Genomic DNA, 19,940 nt, shown 5'->3' on the forward strand with positions numbered 1-19,940 from the left:
ACAAGACAATACACACAAGTGTGAGGCTGTTTTAAAAGAGGTCAAACCACTGCAGGTTGAGTCCAAATTCTATAGGTAAAACAAAGCAGGGATATATACAGTTTAAAAAAACAAAACAAAACAATGTGTTAAAGCATCTCAACAACAGTGTTAAAACATCTGAGATGTGAAATGAAAGGAATGCTGTTCCTAGAACACAGATATCAAACAGATAAGTCAAACTTTTTATCTATCTTGAGTACACAATGAGGCGCCAGGGTACACAACATATCAAGTTCAGAAATAAATGATCTCAGGTAGCTTCAAGTACATCTTTGAACTTACATCATGCATCTTTCTATTGCTAGAAAAGAAAAATGATACGACATGCAAGTGATATTAATGTGTAACTTTGAGTACTGATAGGAAAATCATGATTGGACATAATGGGCCCACAGTTAAAGTTTCATATTTGAATTCTTTTTATATAGAGACAAAACCCAAAAGAAAACACTCTGTAGCGGGAATATATACTAATTTATTCCATCTATATAAAAACTTCCCAGCCATTTCAGAGTGAAAAATCATTGAAAAGAGGAAAACTGCTATTTTTAAATCGACATTCAAATATAAGGGAATAGATCTATAATATTATAGAATTTACAAAACACAAGAAGGCAACGAGGTCTTTAACCTTAATGAGATCCAGCCTGTCTTCCTAATAAAGAGGCTAATTATATACACAGATAAATTCATTCAAAGAATATTACTGAAAAATTAGATGGTCAGTTTGAAATACACCCACTGAAGGTATTAAAGAAAATAAGTTTTATCCAGCAATCATTCTTACTCATGCTCTGTAGACTACAACTATTCCTGGAAAATCCACATGACAATAAACTGAATCTTTAAATAACTTAAGAATAATAATCTTACTGAGGATGAATAAATTCTCAAATTAAAAATTTGGGTATTGGTGTGAAACAATAAACTAAAAATTTCTGAGCACTTCCCGCCTTTCCTATTTGGGAGCCCAGAGATAAACAAGAGCATAGAAGTGCAAAATTATTTTTTTTTTGAGAAGCCCATTTACTGTAATAGTATTTTTTCCCCCCTGAACTCACTTATGTAATTGACTACTCAACTCACTTATTTAATTGAAGTCAATTTTACTTAAAATGCTTAATTTAAATGTTCTTTACTGAAAAGAATTCTTTTGAAGGAAAATCCTGAGAAATTAATCTGTATAAAACACTATTTGGATGAATGTAACTATTAACTATCATTTAAAGAATTATTTTTAATTATACAAGACATTGTAACAGTATTTTTTTAAAAAATACCGTTGAGATGAAACTTAACAATTAAATATTTAATCAGTTTATAACACAAGAGAGTTTTTAATCTGCATGATTTGCCAATTAAATACTGCACCCTGATGAGTCTTCAGCAACATGAGAGCTAAAACGAAATTGTTTCAAAAGGACTCAAGGTGGGAAAAGACTAATAAATGTACAAAGGTTTAGAGGGTCAGGTTTGGTGCACTTTAGTAAAACCCTCAGTTTGGTAATAATCTTGGCCACTGGGAAATGACCACAGAGCATACTTTTGCAGCAATTACCGTAAATGTCAATTTTGTCTTGTAAAATAGTATCACCACTTTCCAACCAGAGATCCAAAGCTCTCAAGGAACATTACCAGCATCTCTCCCGACACACGGGCACCTGTGGCTGACACTGTGTCCTGAAACCAGGGAGAGTGGGAAGAAACACTATAATAGGTGTTAAGGATGGAATTTAAGAATTAGAAAACCTCTGTCATATTTTCATATTGGGATTAGACAAGTTGTAGATGATGTTGATATGATAAAAAATTTAAAAAGACTCTGACAATGACATTTTATATGAGGAAAAAAGGGGCACTGGGGTAAGGGAGGTGGCCTACAAAGCAGAAAAACCTTATGGCAAATACATGATCTCCTAGTACAGGAAAACTTCAAGATTTCTCTTACCCAGATATGATGCATTTTTTTGAAACTGAAAAAGGAAATTTAATCTGCAGACTTTAAACCCAGCCTGTATACTAATGACTACTAGAGAGGCACAGTCTCTGTTTAAAATACTTTGGTCACTCAGGAAATTTAGCATGAATACAGAATATATGAGTTTCACAATTTTTTCAGATTTGGGGTTCAGAACTACGGTGGTAGATACATAGAATGTCATATGGCATGGATATTCTTTAATGCAGAATCTCTTTTCTACCTTCTTGTCCACTGAACTTGCTATTGCTTCTTCTGTGGGACACCCTTCGTTCACCTGGTCATCACAGAAAAACTTAAGAATTCCTATTCTGTTATGTAAGACTCGGCATGCGACCAACTGGTAATTTTAGCCAATGCAAATACGAGACTAATTTAATTTAGGTGGTTTGAAATCCGGAAAGGATTTCATAAGCTATCTGGAGTCCTAGGCCAACCTTTTTCAGCTTATGTGTACTAACTGTACTGAGTCTTACCCAGGTGACATTAACTTCTTAAAACTCACTCAGATGATTAATAGCAGAGCTGCAGCTGAAATTCAGGTTTCTGGATTTCTGGTCTAGTCCCCCTTCTACAACACTGCTTTACCATTTAAATTTTGTAAGTATTAATTACGTTAGAGACAGCATGGCCTTTGAACCTAGAAAGATGCAATTTCAAAGTCTGATTCAATACTTAAGTCATTTATCTTCTCTGAATGGGAGGTTCCTGAAGCTGAAAATGAGGATGAAATGAGCGTGATGGCATGTAGCCTACAAGGTTAGAAATGACACAGGTAAGGAACCTAGCATATGTACATGGAGGTATCTCAGGACTGTTAGTGGTGATAACTAAGGCTAGCATTACTTTTCCTGGTAATTTGAAAAGATTAGGGATGTACTGGGGTGTCCAGAAAGTTCATGCTCTTTTTTTTCTGCATGGTGGCTCTAGTAGTGCTTAGGTGTCTTCAACTTTATTTGAAACAGTTTTGTTAAATTGTATTGTGCCAGCTGTCATATCAGAGTGCATTAAAAAAAAAAACTTACCAAAATTGGTGAATTTTCGTGCAGCCATTTTAATACTGAAGATGCAAGAAAATACCCAACATCTTCAGCATGTTGTGTTTTATTATTTCAAGAAAGATAAAAACGCAATTGAAACTCAAAAAAATATTTGTGCTGTGTATGGAGAAGGTACTGTGATTGACTGAATGTGTCAAAGTGGTTTGTGAAGTTCCTTGGTAGTATTGACATTTGGCCAAATAATTCTTGGTTGTAGGGCTGTCTTATGCATTAGAAGATATTTAGCAATGCCCCTGGCCTCTACCCACTGGAAACCAATAGCAGGAGATAGCTTATATACCAAAATATCTAACAGCATAGGTCTGCCATAATTTATTTATACTTTTTTGAAGTTATTTTTGTTTCAAGTAAAAGTTTGTAAGTTTAACCACTTATGGAGTAAAGTAGGATGTCTTGATATTTGTCTTATTATTAACTTTTTTGATTTTCAAAAGATACTTTTAGTTTTAATGTTTCAAGATGTGATGTGTGAGTGTATGTACACATGCATGCACACACATGCACATTTTTCTCTGCATCTTAAGTTAGGAAGGCTTCATTTCCTTATGTACTCAGAAAGTACTTTAATTAGAATAGCAAAAGTTTGCACGATGCCTGAATAAAATTGTTCTCTTCAATCTTTTATCTGTAATAAACTAAGGTTGCTAACAGTATTTATAGGGTCATTATTTTCAACTGTTTCTTGACACCTAACAATATTATTTTAAGCTCCAGCCAAGTGGATTTCCAATAATTACATAATGCCTCTCAGTAATGATCTGTTGCTTAAGATACACATTCTACATTACCTTTCAACACATACTTGATAACCTCTCATTTATTAACTGTAATTGAGGCAAATTCAGTCTTAGCTAATTAGGGGCTCTTAGTACCCCCTCATACATGTTATTCTTGATGACATATCAAAAGAATTAGTCTACTTTTTATTTTTAATTACAGTAATAAAAATGTAAAACTTAAAAATATTAGAATGTTTAAGGCCATTGTAACCATTTTACAAGTATAACAAGTCCAATGTTCTATTGGGGATATGCTAAATGACAAAACCTTCAGGACCAAACAGAATGGTTTCTTGTTAAGGGTTCCTTTCAGATGTGAATCCATAGACATATCAGGTGCTTAGGCATTGAAAGGAAAGTATATATAACTAGGACAATTAAACTAGCACATCATTTTAGTGTTGGCCTCCTTGCACCCAATTGTTCGCTTCATTTGTTATTGTTATCACACAAAAGTTTTCAAATGAAATTTGGTGAATAAAGTGGAATTGAAGTGGGAAATATATTTATAGAGAAAAAGTTCTACCTCCATTATGAACAATAGTAAGCTTTGCAATAAATAGGTCACCAAGACGAAAAATTGAAGATGTTAAGAAAGTGCATGTGCATGTGCACACACACACACCTGTCTACAATGACCTATTCCCAGAATGGCTCTACTCTTCCTTCATTAAAGGATATGTGCTTTAGCTATACTAAAAAGAAACATAATGGGAATACCATCAATTCAACGTTCCTTTTCTGTTCAACATTTTTGAAAATTACCACGTAAGCAAGAAAAGTAAGAAATTAGAAGTGAAACATATGTTTGTAAATTCAAAGCAATACCAAACGGAAGCAGAAGTTGCTAATATGGTTTCAGTGTTTTGTAAAAGAGCCAGCTGGATGGATGATAATTTTTCTACCCCTGCAGGGCATCAAAGCTTTTAGGAAATCATTCTTTTCACACATATTAACACTTAGCTTATTAAAACAGATGATACTTTTATTGTAAAACAGCCTGGGTAGAGGCTAGAAGGATAAACTATGAAAGGTAAGACTCATTTTGACCACCTAGTCTGACACACACAGAGCCCTCACATGACAGGCCATGGTGGAGATGATGACGTAGCAGGACCTTCTGTAACTGTCACAGCTGAAGTGTCACCATGAAGCCCGTGAATTGTTGTTATGAAAACATTTGTAGTAACTTGCATAATTAAATGAAACTGCCACAGAAGCATTTCTAAAATACAGAGATGCACATAAATAAATACAGCTCAAAGCAAACATCACAGTTCAGAATCCGCCTTGTGGTGAATTACGCCGTTACGTCACAAGCAAAGTACCATTTCCTTTGAACTGACTATTAATCACTACAAATGAATGACAGCACTGTTACTGAAACAGGCTGCTCTCTTCACCTCCTTTACAAATACTCAGGGAATGAGATGATGATCATGGCATCCAAAACCAGAATGCCCCACTTCTAGGAGATGCTATGCCTGAACGAAGACTTGCATACTGGCAAACCTGCACTATTATATATGTTAGCATACATCAGTTCTGTAAATCAAGATAAAAATGTTCAATGACAGCAGAGTGGCAGATATTTGGCTTTACTGCAGCTTCTTTGTTTAACAGAAGATTATTTTACTTAAAAAACTTTTACAGGAGGGGCCACATCCATTACAGGCAGATATTGTGTATGGCATGCTGCAGAGGCAAGCGAAATGATGCTGTACACAGTTGTAAACTGGTCATCATCTTGCTTGTTAAAATTAACCTTAGAAGCTTTCTCAGACTCTCATTCTAACAGTGACAGTTTTCACGTACAAAAAGAAGCCAATTAAGGCTTCTGTCAGCAGTCAAAGAAATAAAGCTATCAACTCTAATAGCTGCATAGAAGAAAAAGGATCAAAAAAAGGAGAGTCTGCTCTGCAAACACATCAAAATGCAACTTTTTCCGTCACAGTATCTATCATGCCAGCATGCCTTGCAGAGTAGTTACTTACATCAAACAACTTTTCTATATACATTTCTTCATTGACCTTTTCTCGAAGAATGTCCTGGTTTTGCCGAACAAACATGATGTAGGTGTCTGCCAGGTCCATCCCTGGTTTCTGTTGTGAGGGAAAAGCATGGGGATAAAGTCGTATCAGATCCTGACTGTGAACATATTTAATCACAACTCTGGAAAATCATTCACCTGTCATTTCAAAAATTGCACAGGGAAAATTTGGTCAAGCCCAAATCAATGAGGACCTTCAGTAAATTCCATAATTAAAGCAAATAAAAGTTTATCACTGATGTTGAGAACCTGAGGTCATAATTATTCATCATTATTAAAATGATTAGAAATATGTGGCTGTATATGAATTATCCTTTTTTGTTTTTAAAATAGCTATCTTGAAAGGTCAACATGTCAAGCAGTACATGAATGAATTTTCCAAAAAATTCCCACATGCAACAATCATTTCCTAATTGCAAACACAATTTGCTTTCCATTGTCTCTAGCAGGTTTAGCCATATATATTAAAACAAATATGTTAGTTTTCCTTGGTTGCCTCCCTCAACCACTATGGGTACTCAAGGAATACAAAAGACATTTTTTTTACTAACCTGAATAAAACATTATTAGGAAAATATCGGGTAAGAAACATTTAATGTATTACAAAATGAAATATAAAGCAAAATTTTATAATTTATCCTTGCCTCTATTCATTTGCATTTATCAACACTGTCTCAAGGATTTATTTTATTTTATTTTAGAAATGCAATAAGAGTATTGATGAAGAGCCAAAGGTGTGGGTTGGATAACTTTCCGAAGTTATCCAACATTCGGTGTCTTTCAATGTTAGAGGAGACAGAGCAGTCAATATAATTCCTCCTTGCCATAAAAAATCAGTACCAGGAATGGACAAAACCTGAATGGCTCCTAAGGAGTTTTCCTTCCAGGCTTATCTTTAGCTCTTTTTTGAGTTTCATTTAGTTGACTAGTTCATAAAAATGTTTATTTGTATGATCTACACCTACACCTGGGGTTGAGTCATCATCTATATTTACTTATTCAATTAGAATAAGGCATCAATAATAACTAAATTATAGAACTGATGCCAAATAAGTTAACCTTGCATCATTTTACATCCACAGAATACACTTATAACCTCTATGAATAGACTTATTTTGCAAAAGTAAGTATTGCAAGGAAAGTAGGTGAAAGAGGATATGGATGATTTAACTATTAAGTATTATATAATAAGTGCTTAACTATTAAACATGGATAGTTAAATGACCCATTTCCTCTGGAAAATCAACTCAAGGTATACATCTGAATGATGCTAGGATGCTGGTAGTGCCTTCTCCTTAGACAAGGAAAGTTCTTGCCACATTCTGAGGGGGGGTGTATTATATACAATGACAAAACCCCCCATCTCTGTAACCAGTGTGCATGAGAAGCAATGAGCACATCTCATTAATGAAAATTTGATTTTTGATAACAATGTTATTTTTCAGTAATGAACATCACAGCAAGTTTTTACTGCTCCTATATTTAGCCTAAACGGAAATATATAACACTTAAAATCAAGGATCATTTCAAGCATAACCCTGATATAATAAAATTATTTACCAGTTATAATTTGAAACAACTATATAAATGTTTTCACTGATCTTTCCTTTAAGAGCTTCTATTGACAATGTAGGTAGTATATTCCAAACGGCCTGGAGACCACTTAGCAAATTCATTCCTTCTCTGTTTTTATGCATAATTCTCAAAAGCAATGTTTGAAAGCTTAAATAACTACAAGGATAATCAAGAGTACCCAGGTTGCCTTCTTTTAAAGGTGTGGGGATGATTGTACACAAGATTTTCCTGTGAAGAAGGAGGGTGATTTGTATTAAGATTACTAACTACTATGAAATACGTGAGGACAACAAATCCACAAGTGTTTCTGTCAAAACATCAAAAATGAGAAAATGCAGAAAACATACCACCACAGAATGAAAATGACATAAGAACAATTTTCTATGCATCATAACAAGTTAGCTCAGTGTCTGAGTTGCAGTCAGGTGCCTGGAAACAAAATGCTGTGATATATATAATACCAAGGCAGTTGGGCATAGTCCCATTAATACGGCAGGTAAGGAACGGGCAAATGAAAGGTTTGCCTTCTCCAGCGTTCCCCCACCCCAACCCCACTTTTATTTCTGCCTTTCAAAGGAAGTGTATGCTTAAAAGTTTAATCTAGTCAATCACCTGATCCATGAGACTCACTGGAAACTAAGTTATAGCCAGGAGGACTGGAAAATAATGACTTTAAACACTTGCCATAGACTCTAAGGTATATATTTTTGTCTTCTTGATCACTTAAGATAACATTAGACCCATGAAACACTGTCCAGGAAGAGTTTCTCTTTTACCATCTAAAACTAACAAATATTTTTACAGTTTAAGCCTCAAAGAAAACTAAATGCTGTTTCCTTGGGCAAACCCAAGGGATGTAATACAAAAATCAGTAAGCTGAGAAAATTTTACAGCTTTCTAAGGAAGTAAGAATCTCTGGTTGAGGGTGTGGGGTAAAGCTCATTTAAAAGTATTTCAACAAATTAACTGTTTCTGTTATTTTCTTTTTTTTTTTCTTTTTGAAGTTACATTTTCTCTCCCTTTGGCAAATTAGGATCCACTTGCCTGGGAAACAAAACCTAGAATTCTTACAGTCCTCATTAACATTATTTCTTCCTTTATCTTTGAGCTGTTTACCTATTCTTGAAACTTTGACATATGGGAATTTCACACCTAGTGAATATATTTTCATGTGGCTTGTGGCATGAGACTATAATCATTAAAAGAATATACACAAGTAAGAGTAACTGCAACAGCTGGTGACATTGCCAATTAGAATTGTAGTTCTCTAAGACACTTTATCCTTCCTTTGGTGTATGAAGGGTAATTATCTCTGATAAATTGCTGAAAAAGATGTAATTTTCCTTTTAAACAGTTTCTACTTACAGTACAAATGTGTTTGGATAGAAGACATTATTGCTGGTTCAGCGCTCCTTTGTGCAAAGACTGTTTTATGGGAGTAAAATTTACATACTTTGGAAGTCACTGCATCTAATTCCATAATTACATGTTATCTTGCTAAGAAGTGAAGTTGAGTTAAAAAAAAAAAGCAAAAACAACTGAACCCATCATGTTAAGTTTTGTTTTCGGGGGGTGTAAATGAAAAGAGTGTGCGTGACTCCATTGCAGAGACAAAATCACTACAAATTCTGGTACAAGTGAGTGCCCACCAAACTTACCCACCGATTTTATCAAAGGAGCAGCCTGTTAAACTTCAGCCATGGATTTGGATGAATTTGCACTAAAAAATTTTGTATTCTAGAGTGCTATATTTAGATATCTTTCCTATATTGGTAATTAAATTATAGTTTTCCTAATGAATATGAGAAAATAACAATTAAAAACCACACAGCAAGCATGCTATGTATTAAATACCACTCAGAGAGAGTAAATGCCTTTTTTCATACTTGCATTTGAAGCTCTGAGAGCTTCAGTTCTACTAGGCATTAACTTTCCTCTCTAATAAACATTACGGTAGTAATTTCTAAATCAAATAGGAGCTCCTAAATTACTTCCAATTCATTTCAGAAAACAACAGAATTTGGCTAAAGTTGTAATAAAAGGACACCAAAATAACTAGAAAAATTTCCTATAGACATAAAGAAATCAATACATATCAAAGGAAATGCAGACTGTAAGGCGAGTTCCTCGGACATCGCCTGGGTAAGGAACGGAGCACACCAGTGAGCAATCGAGTTTAAGGGCGGGTGCAGACTCCAGCAACATTCTTTTCAGGCATTAATCACTACTTAACCTAGTGAGATGAACATGCTGCTTAAAAAAAGAGGAAAAAAAATCCTTGTTAATTATATGCTGTAAATGCTCTTACTTCCTGCTGCTACACCTAATCCCACAGGTGCAAGTCTCCGCTTTCCCCGTTCATGGGTAGGTGGGTGCGATGCTGCCAGTCATTTTTCACAGCAACAGATTTAGATACAGAAGAAGCCGCTTAACCTTCCACTGGAGGTTAACAATACACTATGCAAACACTGTCATGGTGTCTCTTTAACAAGGAGACAAATTTTTAATTTACTATTCTAGTTTTCAACATTAACTAGAAGCTACAGTATAATTGACTTAATTTAAAAGTGCACTTCTCATAACCTAGAAAAGCTTGCCTTAAAGAAACAATCAAGAGTGAAACTGTGTTATTCCAATTTATTATAATCTGCTTGCTTCGTAAATGAAATACTTGCACCTGGTCACTATTACCATTTGGAAAAAATGAACCTTGCAAGATTTAAAACAATAGCATGTCTTCTCAATTAGAAATTGTCGTAGGAACAATATATATCTCAGTCTAGCATTTAAGATTCAGAAACAGTCTGTAGCCGATCATCAAAGAACATAGGACACAGCGCTTCAAACACATAATGCATTCCAGGTATTGCTAAAAACAATATTTTTTCCTTTGCTATTTAGTATATTCTTTATTACTTTGACATTTATGCAACAATTTCTATATTTTATATGAGTAAAACATTCTTAAAATTAAGCTTCTCAAAAGCATTTGGAGCAGTTTAACTAGATTATATGTTTTCAAACACTTTAAATTGAGAGGGTTTTGAGTTTAGATATGAGGATTATGTTGTAAAAAACAAATTTTTAATGTTTTCTACAAAGTTAAAAAATTATATTCACACAGAAAAGCAAAAGGAAATACACAGAACTGAAACCTTTCACTAGATTTATGCCAACTTAAATATTATATAAGCTTAGGAAAAGAAATGAAAGTTTCACAAAAAGAAAGAGGAGGGGAAGAAATGTAAACAATAAGGAATTTACAAGGATATGAAGTTTTCAAGTTTAATAGTAGTTCATTTTTTAAAACACTGGATAAAAAAAAATTCTCACTGTTCTCTAGAAAAATTCCAAGTTATTTCAAGCAGTGCATCAGCCACAGAGTCACTTTTCTCTTTGTTAAATTTAGCAGCATTCAAAATTCCTTTTATTAACACTATTACATATTTTGTCTCCAAATTGGGAAGAAGATTCTGGATTAAAGACATTGGCACATTTTGAAAACATCTTTTAGACTTGGAGCACGTAACGTGTGTTTGGAATGTGTCCATTGCATTCAGTCTCGCGTTTTCAAGGGAGATTTCCATTACCCTGGGGTTCTTGCTCTGGATAAGGGTCTTCTGTCTGCTCCCTATGAGTATAGTCAGTCAGTTAAGAGCAAACCACTCCCATCGTGCTATCTGTGAGTGTATCTGATGTCAGAGTCCGCCGTAATTAATGCTCCTATACCTTAGGTAGTCATATTGAATTCATTCTTAATATTCATGTGAATGTTTTACACAATTTCTTCTAAGTAGTGACATAGTTTATGCATTCATAGATGTAAGCATTAGCATGTTTAAACATGTTTATTGTATCACTTGGGGAAATCCTTCCAAATAGGAGGCTATTTTAAATAGTAAAAGGAATATGGAATGATAGCTTGAGATATTAGCCTCCAACACTTAAGGAAAAGAGGAAGGTTGATTTTCAACTGAGATTTAGGGGTTCAAATTTAATCTTACTGTGCCTTGTCCATTTGAGAACGTGAGCATCTAGTCTCTCTCTTGCTATTTCTAATCTAAAATCAGGATCACTAACACCTCCGAGTTCAGAGAAATAGCTGCTGATACAGGAGTACCAGACAAAGGATGTGCTAACATGTGTATCACATTCTAGCTTTATACTATTATTTTCATGAGTAATTGTTATAATGATGTTAACCAGTGTTATAATGAATTGTTACAAAAGTATTAAATCTACCAGTTTATAATAAGGTTCACTAACCTTTCATCTATCTATGGTTGTTATGATGTCAACTACAAAAACGGAAGTAAGGATTTGAAATGAAACTGAAATGCTGTGGGTATTATTTCATTTGGCTTTTAAAATTCATATTGCCTGGCTAAAAAACAAAAACAATAACAAACTAAGCAAATAACTAGAACAGGAACAGAATCACAGAAATGGAGATCACATGGAGGGTTATCAGAGGGGAGGGGGAGCGGACAGGATGGGGGAAAAAGTACAGGGAATAAGAAGCATAATTGGCAGGTACAAAATAGACAGGGGGAAGTTAATAACAGTATAGGAAATGGAGAAGCCATAGAACGTATATGTACAACCCGTGGACATGCACTAAGGGGGTGGGGATGCTGGTGGGAGGGGAGGTGAAGGGCAGAGAGGGATAAAGGAGAGAAAAAATGGGACAACTGTAATAGCCTAACCAATAAAATATACTTAAAAATAAAACTTATGTTGTCTGCAATGATTTACTCCGTGCCAATGTTGAACTTTTCAGGTTTTGGCTTCAGGGAGACCTGAGGATGCTAGAATGTTAGGGTCCAGAGGTAATGTATGGATTTGCCTTATGTGAGAGAGATGAGACAAACATGCAAAAAAAACAAAGGAATAAAGATGAAAGAAGAAAATGCTCATCTAGGAAGCACAATACACAACCTCCCCTGCCCTTAAAATGGTGAGATTCTTAGTTTGGTCCTGGTGTGCACCACTCCCTCTCCAGGTGAGTATCTCCCAGGGGGCAGGTGCTCTGTTTCCCATGTTTTGCCTGGCTCTCATTCTGACGTAAGACTCTGAGTATTCAAATAGCCTTATGTAAGTAATAAACAATATCAGAAGCAAGAAAGCAAAGGAAAGAGGAAAAACATTACTGTAATGAACTGATCAACTGTACCTTTAAAAGTCACCATTAATACATGCAAGGTGCTTAATATTCTAAAATAAAAGGAAAATGAATTAAAAAACAATCTAGTATTTTTGACAGTAAGGAAAGAAACACGATTTTTTTTTTTTGAAACTGCTCATGTCTGAAGCAGGGAAACTGCAGAGAAATGCATGGGAGCAGGAAGCACCATTCCAGGTAGGAGAAATACCAACCCTATTTATTATAATAGTGCTTTACATTTAAAAAGTGCTTTCAGCACAGGGATTATAATATTTTCCTCATTGCCCACATGGGAAAATGGAAACCCATGGGGCAGGTGGGACTTGACTTGAGATCCTGGACTCCACATCAAATCAGCACAGTGCAGAGTTGAATTCAAGCCACACCTTGGGGAGTTGGGAGATCAGAAATCTTTGGCAAGTGTCATAAGGAAGACGGAACACTTAAGAGAATTATTGATGAAGATGAGAAAGAGAAGTTATCTCCATCTTCTCAGGACAGACAACCAGGATCAGGCACCAGCATTGTGAAGCCAATCAATGGGAATTTCTTCTTTGCTTCCTCACTCATTGTCCTTGGTCTTTCTTGGTCACAGTAATCCTTCTCATGTCCTCCAGCTCTCTTGACCTGTGTCACCTCACTGTCTAGCACAGAGATCATGTGCAATGTGTGTGATGATATTAACACGATAATTTCAGTAGGCAACTCATTTATATACACACACATACTTCATATTAATGTCCCATAATTAACATGAACTATGGAACAAAATTCCTGAATCAGATTTGGAAAGGACCTTAATAAATGTCATCAGGCCATATTCCCACATAATGCAGAAATCTTCAGTACCATATCTAGCAAATAGTATAGCTTCTATTACAATATGTCACCTTTGTATACAATTTATTTTTTTAAGTTTTTTCCTTACACTAATTTCAGTTCTGCCTCTCACTATATTTTATTCACTGTTCCCAGATCTATCCTCTTGATTAAGTGAAATGATAAATGTGTAGAATCTGGACACTAGCTTTTATTACAATTGATAGTAATAATGTGTAATAATAACTTACATTTATTGAGCACAAATTTTATTCCAGAAATTCTGAAGAGTGCTTAACATATTTACAACAAGCCTAGAAGAGGTATAATTATATCTTAATTTTATAGATTAAAAAACTGGTGTCGGTATGGGTATATGCATATGTCCAAACTCATCAAATTGTATGTATTAAATATGTGCAGTTTTTAATATATCAATTACATCCAAATAAAGCTGTTAAAAAACAACCTGGTACCCAGGTTATATAGATACTAACTATGGTGATAGAGCAAGAATTCAAACACAGGCGGCCTGGATTTTAGTCTGGGTGTGTAGCTTCTCTGCTGTGCTGCCTTGTGGGATTTTTTGTTGTTGTCTGTTTTTGGCAGCTACGCCACATTATTGTCTCACATGATTTTTCACACAACCTTTTAATATACATTGCTATCAGCCATGTCTTCCCTATCTTATAGGGAATATATTCTCCCAATGTATTTTTGGGGGAAGTGTGTTAGTTCTAATGTAATTCTTTATTCCTACTGAATACTTGGTTTTGGCCTAGTGTTCCTGTCTGTGAAGCTTACCTGAACAATTTCATGCTGGTCCTGCATCTCATATACTAGCTTGCTCTTTTTTAGGTGAAATTTCCCTTCTTCTAAGTTACTGTTGAACAGGACAGATTCACCCCTTCCCAGTCTTGTTTCTCTTATATGTCTAAGAGCCCTACATGCTCATTCGACACATCTATGGTGGGGCTATGAACTGTGTTAACTACAACAAGAAGTCCTTTTCAGGACAGCGTTGTTTAACCAAGAACAAATCTACCAAACTATCTAAAGGTCACAGTTTTTACCTTGATCTGAAAGATATCATGGATGGCCCCACCAGTTTCTTTCCTAAGAAGCACGGAACACTGGAATTTATTCCTCTTCAGAAATATATTGATTTTTTCCTCTTATGTATGATTTTTTCTTTTATAAATGTTATAAAAATTAATATTACAAAGATACAGAAGACTGTGTTCATACATGCTATATTTAAATGGCTTGAGTCATTTTCTGTTATTAACTCTTACACATCTTCAGCTGTGCCATAATTATAAGAAATATCAGACAATTAAGTATATTCCAGGAACAGCCCTGGCTGGTTTTTGGCTCAGAGGAATGAGTGCCAGCCTGCAAATCAAAGGGTCTCCGGTTTGGCTCCTAGTTTAGGACACATGCCTGGGGTGTAGGCCAAGTGCCCAGTAGGGGACGCACAACAGGCAACCACACACTGATATTTCTCTCCCTCTCTCCCTCCCTTCCCCTCTCTAAAATAAAGAAATAAAATCTTTTTTAAAAAAGTATATTCTAGGAACATGAATTCCTCCCTCTTTTCTGCATTAGGAATGCCACTTAATTTCATAGATAATTATATATTTCTAATGCTTCATTTTATAGAATCAATTTATATATGTTTATTTCTGCATTTTTTAAAATTCAAATACGGAGAATATTGTTAGAAGGTATTGCTTCTTTTTCCACAGATTTTTTTCTAGCTCCTTATCTGCTCATCATCTTTTAGGTGACATTTGAGGGCTCTGTTGACTCTTGGATAGAACAGGACAGACATCAAGAATTCACAGAATGATATAATGTCACAGGTAAAAAAAAAAAAAAGGACAATGCAGTTTATATAACTTATTCAACCATTTTATAAATGACTAAAAGTGAGGCCACTTAAGTGAAGTAATGCCCAAAGTCAAATAACTAATCCCAAGGCACATGAAAGCATGAAAAGAATGAAAATTCAGGTATTATTGAGCATTTTCCAGTGCTCTTTTAAAAAAAATTGTTTTATTTTAGAATATGTACTTTTAGATTAGCAGAAAAAATTGGGAAGGGAGTACACAGAGTTTCCATATTCTCTACATCCAGTTTCCCCTATTGTTAATGTCTGACACTGGTATGATGTATTTGCTACAATTAACAAATATTGATAATTATTAACTAAACCTTAGGTTTTACTTAATGTCCTTTTTATTTTCCATGGTCCCATATAGAATTCCATATTACATTTATTTAGTCATTATATTTCTTTTCTAAAAATATATAATCTTCATTATATTTTTTCCATTACCATTTAGTCTCCTCTTAGATATGTCAATTTCTGAGACTTTCCTTGTTTTTGATGATCTTGGTTACTGGTAAAATATTTTGTAAAATGTCCCTCTTTTGGAATGTGTATGATGATTTTATCATGAAGTACAGGATTTTTGGAGGAAGTATTTATCAAGAGCAAATATTGGCAGCATACTCTATTACTGTTGAGGATGAACTCAATCAGCTGGCTGAGGAAGTATCTGTCAGATTTCTTCACAGTAAATGTATTCTTCCCACCCTCCTTTTCATACTGTACTCTTTGAAGGGAGTTACTACACACAGCCTTAAGGAGTGAGGAGTTATAGTGCCTCCTTGAGAGTAAAGTATCTACATGAAATTCTTTGAAATTCTTCTGCATGTGAGATTTACCTTTCTTCCCATTTATTTATTCATCAATCATTTACTTAAATCAGTATAGATTAATGGATATATAGATGAGGGTAAAAGTAGGTTTATAGTTGTCAGGACACAAAACAGAGCTTATCCTTGCATTATTATTTGTTAATTATAGTATTATTATTAATAACTGTAAAACTACATTTGCTCACCTGCGTATATTTTATACTTTCAGTCATAAACCAATACTACCTAATTTACTTCACTGCTCAAAATATTCTAGCTCAGGCCATTGGGAGCTCTTTCATTTGTCTCCTCTGTCCCTTTAACATATCCCCTATCATTGTGTAATTAATTAATTAATTATACCTTTTAATTGAATTTATTGAGGTGATATTGGTTAATAAAATTGTATTAGTTTTAGGTGTACAATTCTATAATACATCATCTGTATATTGCATTGTGTGCGCACCACTCCAAGTCAAGTCTTCTTCCATAACCATTTATCCCTCTATACCCTTTTGGACCATCCCTACCCCCCGTGTGTGTTTTTAAAACATTTTCTTAATTTATGTCATCATAAGATTCTCCAAACTTATTTTATATATTCCTTGTCCCCATCCTAGTATCAGCCATTTCTTCAAGAAGCCTTGGTTCATTTTACTGGAGATTAGAGATCAAGATTTAGGCATTAGGTGAGATTGTTACTATTGGGGTTTCATTGCTTCTAGGATCTCTCATCTGATAAGCCAAGGAAATACATGTGTATACTAACCCCTGCATATATATATATAAAATTCTGTATGTAACCAGTTCAATATATATTAAGCTAAAGACAAGTTTACACTCTTATCTCCAACTCTAATCCATCACCACATAGCTCATTCTCGCCTTCACTTGGATGTCTCCCACCTCTTACTTTAATAGTGAGAAACCTGGCTCCCACCAGTCACTATCTCCTACTTCATTGTTCAATTCCAGTGTACTGATAGTGACATTTTATCAACTCGAATATAGTGCTTATGTACAATTGCTTTTTAATTTATTTTTATAGACCACTCATTTCCATGTTACTCAGATCAGCACCTTTCCCTCCATTTTTTTCAGTGATATTATTCCATACATTTGCAATAGAATTTGATTATTTTATAACAGTCTCCTTTCTATCCTAGAATCCCATGCTATCTTAATTGATTTTTAAAAAATTGAATTTATTGGGATGATATTGCTTCACAAAGCCATACAGTTTCAAGTGTAAAACTCAACAAAACATCATTGGCACACTGCATCGTGTGCTCATTACCCAAAGCAAAGTCTCTTTCCATCCCTGTTTATTTGTCCTTTGTCTACCTCCACCTACCTCCGCTCCATTTTCCCTCTGGCTATTGCCACATTGTTGTCTGTGTCTGTCTGGAAAAACAGCCATTGTTAATATATCGAGAACAGTTAGCGTGACATCTATGTAACCTAGAGTGGACTAGAATGCACATGCAGGAACAATGACGACCTCACTGTACTAGCTAGTTGGGTGGCAGACACCATTGAGTAGGCATGTGTACTGTGTGGCTGTCACATTCAAAATGACTGAGTAGAGCAACAAATCTATATCAAATTTTGTGTTAAGCTTGAACATTCGTCTGTGGAAACTATTGGGATGATTCAGAAAGCTGCAGCTATGGCTCAGCTTTCTGACCCATCCCAATGGGTAATTGGCAGCTTCATCACAACAATGTACCTGGTCCTGCATCACGCTCCTGCAGAGTTTTTTGGTGAAACATCAAATCACTCAGGTGACATAGCCCTGCTACAGCCTAGATTTGGAGCCTTGTGACTTGTGGTTTTTCCAAAAACTAAAATCACCTTTGAAAGGGAAGAGATTTCAGACCGTCAGTGAGATTCAGGAAAATACAACAGGAGTGCTGATGGCGACTGAGAGAACTGTGTGAAGTCTCAAGGTGCCTACATTGAAGGGGACTATGTCCTATTTGTCTTCCTGATGTTGAGTTGTGTAAGTTCTTTATATGTTTTAGAAATTAACCCCTTATCGGATGTATCTTTGATCATGTTCAGTAGGCTCATCAATACAGTAGGCTCCCTTTTCATTTTGTTCATGGTTTCTTTTGCTGTACAAAAGCTTTTTAGTTTGATGTAGTCTCATTGGTTTATATTTTCCTTTGTTTCCCTTGCCTGAGGAATTATATCAGCAAAAATATTGCTACAAGAAATGTCTGAAATTATACTGCCTGCGTTTTCTTCTAAGAGTTTTAAGGTTTTGTGACTTACATTTAAGTCTGTAGTCCATTTGATTTTATTCTTGTGTATTGTGTTAATTGGTGGTCTAGTTTCATTTTTTTCACACATATCTGTCCAACTTTCCCAATGCCATTTATTGAAGAAACTGTTGTTACCCCATTGTATGCTCTTCCTTCCTTTGCCAAGTAGTAATTGACCATAAAGGCATGGGTTTATTTCTGGGCTTTCTTGTTTGTTCTACTGATCTAAATGCTCATTCTTATGCCAGTACCAGGCAGTCTGGTTACAATGGCATTGTAGAACAGTTTGATATCAGGTATTTTTATTCCTCTAATTTTGTTCTTCTTTCTCAAGATTGCTGAGGCAATTCAGGATCTTTTTTGGTTCCATATAAATTTTTGGAACATTTGTTCTAGATCTGTGAAATATGCCATTGGTATTCTAATAGGAATTGCACTGAATCTGTAAGTTGCTTTGGGTAATAAGGTCATTTTAATGATGTTAATTTTTCCTACTCATGAAAATGATATATGCTTCCACTTATTGTTATCTTCCTCAATTTCTTTTTCAATATTTTAAAATCTTCCAAATACATGTCTTTTATGTCCTTGGTTAAATTTATTCCTAGATAACTTTTTTTGTTGTTGTTGGAATAGCAATGTGATTGTTTCCTTACTTTCTCTTTTTGACAATTCATTATTGGTCTATAACAATGACACTGACTTATGAACATTAATTTGTATCCTGTTACTTTGCTGAATTCACTTATTAGATCTAGAAGCTTTTGGGGGGGAGTCCCTAGGGTTTTCTATATATAATATCATGTCATCTGTGAATAATGACAGTTTTACTTCCTCCCTTCCAATTTGCATGCCTTTTATTTCTTCTTTTTGTCTGACTGCTGTGGCTAGAACTGGTTGAATAAGAGTGGTGAAAGCAGACATCTGTCTTCTTCTTGATCTTAAAGGAAATATTTTTAGTTTTTCCCAAAGAGTATGATGTTGTCTGTTGGTTTTACATATATGGACTTTATTGTGTTGAGTTATAATTCTCTATTTTCATTTTGCTTAGAATTTTTATCATAAGTCGGTGCTGGATTTTATTAAATGTTTTTTTCTGCATCTATTGATATGATCATGTGATTTTTATCCATTTGTTTATTACATTTGTTGATTTGCAAATATTGTACCAACTTTGCATACCCAGAAAAAATCCCACTTGACCATGGTGTATGATCTTTTTAATGTATTGCTGGATCTGATTTTCTAATATTTTGTTGAGGATTTTAGCATTTATATTAATCAGGGATATTGGCTTATAATTTTCTTTCTTTGTAGTGTCTTTATCTGGTTTCGCAATTAGGATAAAGCTGGCCTTCTTAAAAGAGCTTGGAAGTCTTCCCACCTCTTGAATTTTTTGGAATAGTTTAAGAAGGATAGGTGTTAGTTCTTTGAATGTTTGCAAAATTTGCCTGTGAAGCCATCCGATCCAGAACTTTTGTTTGCTGCAAGTTTTTTTT

At 34.8% G+C, this 19,940-nt stretch overlaps 1 protein-coding gene across 9 annotated transcripts in view; it reads right to left on the reverse strand.

Moving 5' to 3' along the window:
* Nucleotides 1-19,940, reverse strand: part of CADPS2 (calcium dependent secretion activator 2) — a 561,256-nt gene that overhangs the window by 19,976 nt on the left and 521,340 nt on the right. For all 9 annotated transcript variants that reach the window (XM_054564129.1, XM_054564128.1, XM_054564130.1 and 6 more), the window contains one exon: nt 5,855-5,962. In XM_054564129.1, the coding sequence (XP_054420104.1) occupies nt 5,855-5,962 (108 nt within the window). The remainder of the gene's footprint in view (nt 1-5,854; nt 5,963-19,940) is intronic.

Source organism: Pteronotus mesoamericanus, unplaced genomic scaffold, assembly GCF_021234165.1.
Source record: "Pteronotus mesoamericanus isolate MK-2021 breed Mesoamerican mustached bat unplaced genomic scaffold, CSHL_Meso_final scaffold_85, whole genome shotgun sequence".
NCBI lineage: Eukaryota > Metazoa > Chordata > Mammalia > Chiroptera > Mormoopidae > Pteronotus > Pteronotus mesoamericanus.